Consider the following 4,634-nt stretch of genomic DNA (forward strand, 5'->3'; position numbering starts at 1 on the left):
GAAATGCAAACCTGAAGCCCATCAAAAAAGGTATTTCAACCTGGCAATAAAATTAACAAAACAGCAAGCTGCTGTGTCTACAACAGTTGTTTCAAAGCTCCTCTTGTCTGTGGATGTGATCCTTAGTCCCTTCCTTAACAGCTGCGGTGTATTTAGTGTTTGCCTCAAACTAAAAGTAATTAATAAATCAAAGCAGATTTCTAGGTACTGTTTGTGTACTTGCACTTTTTTCCAGCATTATCTATAATGAGTGGGGAAGGATATGATTTTTGTGTATGTTTCCACTTGGCTGTTTGTGTAAAACAAGTATTTGTAAATACTGAACAAAATTCATCTATAACAATGATCAGAAATGTATCAGAGCAGAAACTATTCCCATTTCTAACTTTGGGAATTCTTTCAAAGCTGATGATAATTCTGCTGTCTGTTAAACATCCTAGAATGTTCAAACCTCCTAAGCTTCAATTTAAGGATGTTCTTAAAAGCTAGTATGCTACAGTAGGTCTCTTTTATTAACGGTGTTGCTGTTGTCCTTTTGCAGCGCCGAGGTTGTTCAGGAAGGAAAAACTTAACAGCATTCCGAAATACAAAACTGATTCCCATGGAAACATCCTCATCCTCTGATGACAGTTGTGACAGTTTTGGTTCTGATAATTTTGCAAACACGGTAAGTACAGTACAAGAACACATAAAACTGAATGTGCAGTGCTAGTAAAGCTTGCAAAAATGTAAAGCTAGTAAATGTTTTGTGCACGATTAAAACTGCTTGCTCTGCTTATGTTTTTGTATAGTAGTTACAGATCTATGCTATATGCTGTAATTTCATTTCTCTCTTCACTTGTGCTTCTAGGTGGTAATTGTTGGAAACAGATTAGCTATTTATTTTAGCCTTTGAAATGTCACCTAACCTAACATGCCTGATAATTTGCAACTGTGGTTCTGAAACCCCTTGTTAAATGCCTTAACTATTTTTTTTTATTAAAAAAGCTATGTGCTTATACTGCACTTGTAAATGTGAATCATTTTCTGTACAACTTCAGTTAAAGGATATTTTATTTTTCATAGAAATGCAAGTTTAGATCGGATATTAGAGAAGAACTGGCAAAAATTTTTCACGAAGCCTCTGATGATGAATCCTTCTGTGGCTTTTCAGAAAATGAGATTCAAGATGCATTGGTAAGACGGTTGATTTTAGTTTGCAATTTTAAATTTAAATTCTTACACATTCTTAATTGAAAAATAATGCCATCTTCAGCTTGAAAGTCAAATGTTGTCAGAAAGAAGCATCATTTTATTTAATTTCATGTACAGTCTAAGTTGCCGTAGTTTCATTTTCCTTTTGTCTCCATAAAAAGCGCCCAAGCTCCTGAGCTTTGCAAGTTCAGAATAAAATCTGCTATATGGATTTTGAAATATAATACCTCTTAAAACTGTCCTTGCTGGATGTTACTCTGTTAGACTCTTTTAACGTTTCTGGTTTCCTCCATATGAAATGTTATGCTAGCCCATGGACTCCAGCAAACCTGAGAAAAATTCCTGTGTGTATTGACATGCAGTCAGACTTGCGCTCTGACAGTGTAACAGGAAATGCTGTATACTTCTTTAGCAGTAGAGAAATAGTGATAGCTGTTGAAATCCGCCTTCCTGCTTTTCCTTGACATCAGTGCAAGAGCAGTTTTATTGCTTAAAAAGACCAACAGTTGGTATTTAGTAGAGAAGACAGAAGTAGTACCATGTTTGGCATAGAATAGGTTTGTCATTACTTCAGAACATGCTGCGGAATGACTAGAAAAGAATAACGTCTGATTGGAAGAGGACATGTCCGAGTTAAATAATACACAACGGTAAAGAGAGTAAGTAGGAGACAAAGCTGGAATAGATGTGTAAGAAAAAGGAATCAATAACTGCACATAGTGGGCAATCAGAACCACATACCTGGTTTAATAAAAACCCTGTGCAAATAAGGATTGCCATTTGAGACTGATGGTCTATGCATATGAAGCAGGAAGCCTGTTGTTACCTATGACTCAAATAAAACTGTCTTACTGAGTCTAAACCTAAAAGTCAAAACCTGTTGCAAAATGGGCTTTTAACTAAAGAAATTAATTTCTGTCTTCACTGAACCCTTGGTTCTTGCAAAAGTTGTAAGCAAGGCATCAGAATTCAAAGATAAGAAAATATTGGTATTTTATTCATAATTATTTCATTGACTGGCTCTAGAAGGAAGTTTTCACTTGATATTGTTGATACTGTGAGATGACTCTTCTTCACAGCTTACAAACTTGGGTTTGACCCTGTGCTGAGAACTGTGCAGAGGCTTTTTTTACAGCCAAATACAATATGTTGCGAAATTGAGCCCTTTTAAAGGCAATTCTCTTTCTCACATTCACACACAAAGTATCTTTGCTATTAGACCTGCAAGTGACAGCTAAGACTGCTGCAACTGAAAGCAAGCTCCTTTTTCTGATGTGTTGTGGCAGTACAGTGTGGCTCTCCCTGAGAGTTTTTTATCCCCGCACCCCCCTCTCCTCCTGCCCCCTTCCCCCTACGCCCTTAAAATATACTAGAGCACTAGGACTGGAGACTTAAACTTCTAGATTTCAGCCAGATAGCCTCTTTAACCACCCCCAAACAACATACTGTCAAACTCTGTTTAACTGCAGAGCAACTCACTTGGATTTATATGCTTCTGTTCTGGTTTGTTAACAGAAATTGGAATCTGATTCAGAGGAGAATGATACAAGTGCTGAAAGTGAGGTAGCTCAAAGAAGGCAGAAATGCCCTATACCTCTAAAAGTAGCCATGAAGTTTCCACCTCGAAGATCGGAGAGGAGGAAGGGTGAGATGGAACCTCTTCCTGAAAAGCTGATGCCTGCTCCAGATTCAGACTCTGACTCTGAAGAAAAGGGTGCCATGTTTTTAGAAAAAAGAGCTTTAAACATAAAGGAAAACAAAGCAATGGTAAGTACTGAGTGTGTGTCCCGTCCCCGCCCCCGCCCCGGCCCTTGACTCTTAGGGGACCTCTTTGGTTGTTCAAATTCAACTCTAATGGGAATTACGTGAATGCATTAAGAGGAGTTTACATTCCTGATATTTAAATATGACACTTTATGTCCACTGGCATGTGAAAATCCATAGGCTAAGTACTTCAGTAAAAATCCATAGGCTGCAAGCCTAAAGAATAGGGTTTCAACATAATAAGTTTGCGCATTTTCAAATTACTTCCAGTCACTAGAACATAAATAAGACATAAAAGTAAAAAGTTGAAGAGTGACTGCATTTCCTATAAGTAATTGTACTTCTAGCGAATTGCCCTAATCTAATAGTCTGTAATAGCACATAAACACCCTTTTAAGGCTCTGCTTTCTTTTTCTTTCCCTTTTTAGCTTGCAAAACTAATGGCTGAACTGCAAAATGTTTCTGGTATCTTTGGTGGGAGAAAGTCACTGCCAACTGTCAGTCACGTAAGTATAAACTTATTATATTTGCCTTCAGATTTCTGAGAGTCAAATTCTGACATTGCGAAACAGGACTCTCAATTAAAAAACTTAATAAACCGTGTAAATCAAAGTCCAGTTCAGAATTTTATTGCCCCCTAAAACAGGCATCCTCATTGTGCAATTCTCTTTTGATTTGCCACTGTATAAAGCAGATCAGATTAATTCATAAAGGTTAGGTGTCTCCACAGACCAATAAAACTAAACAAGGTGCTGTGTAAATATGTATTTATACAAAGGCTGGAGATAAGGGGGGTAGCTCAGACTTTGAAGCTTAAGCCTGAATATTCTGTGAGTTTGAAGCCTTGAAAAAAACCTGATGTTTGGCTTAACTAGGTCCTTAAAGAAGGTTGGGTTGTGAATCGACAGTGTAATGAATTTCACTGCTGATCTACCTGTAAGCTGTGTGAAGATGGGAACAACGCTAAAAGTTGCAACTCCTCATAGACATGGGTTCTGCTGCTGCACGGGGGAATTATTGTATCTTATACCTGCATGGATACATACGTGTTGCTTTTGACTGTTTCTCTGCAGCTGGCAGAATGCCCAAGATGAATTTGCCTAGGATGTTTTTACCTTGTGTTTTCTGATTTGGGGCAGAGGGAGACTTCATCTTTGGGAAAGGCAGAAGGAAGGCATGTCTTTTGGGGGAGGAATTCATAGTAGACAGGAGCTGTGTCTAGGTTTTTGCCTGTTTCATTATGGGCTTTTAAACTTTACCAGGGACCAAAGCGACTTCAAAGACGTTCATTGCCCAGAAGTGTTTTGAGGAGGAACCCAGACCGAAGTTCTCGGCCTCACACAAGATCCAGGTCCCTGATTGAAGGTCCTCCTACTACTTTACCAGAAGAGAAAGATGATGACCGGTACATCTTAGTGAGAAGAAGAAAGATGTCTGATGAATACCTGGAGGTATGTTGAAGTTCTAGTTCTCCTGATGCAGGTTGATCATGAAAGTGGTTTTGTATCCCTTCAAGAAAACAGCAATTCATACAGAGCAATTCATGCAGAGTTGGTCAAGATTATGAGTATGCCACAGCCTGGGAAGAAGTACAGAAAATAGCATGTTGTATGTGTTCTCCATTTCCCCCGGGCCTTATCCTTGAAAAATCACTTCCTCTTGCACTCCAGCAGGAA

General features: G+C 38.5%; 1 protein-coding gene across 1 annotated transcript in view; it reads left to right on the plus strand.

The window, feature by feature from the left end:
- Positions 1–543: 543 nt before the first annotated feature.
- CDCA7 (cell division cycle associated 7) overlaps positions 544–4,634 on the plus strand; it is a 6,262-nt gene continuing 2,171 nt past the window's right edge. Inside the window, exons 1-5 of the mRNA XM_009581613.1 lie at positions 544–667; positions 1,066–1,176; positions 2,710–2,961; positions 3,387–3,464; positions 4,221–4,409. Coding sequence (XP_009579908.1) covers positions 602–667; positions 1,066–1,176; positions 2,710–2,961; positions 3,387–3,464; positions 4,221–4,409 — 696 coding nt within the window. The 5' untranslated portion in view covers positions 544–601. The remainder of the gene's footprint in view (positions 668–1,065; positions 1,177–2,709; positions 2,962–3,386; positions 3,465–4,220; positions 4,410–4,634) is intronic.

Source organism: Fulmarus glacialis, unplaced genomic scaffold (assembly GCF_000690835.1).
Source record: "Fulmarus glacialis isolate BGI_N327 unplaced genomic scaffold, ASM69083v1 scaffold21407, whole genome shotgun sequence".
Classification (NCBI taxonomy): domain Eukaryota; kingdom Metazoa; phylum Chordata; class Aves; order Procellariiformes; family Procellariidae; genus Fulmarus; species Fulmarus glacialis.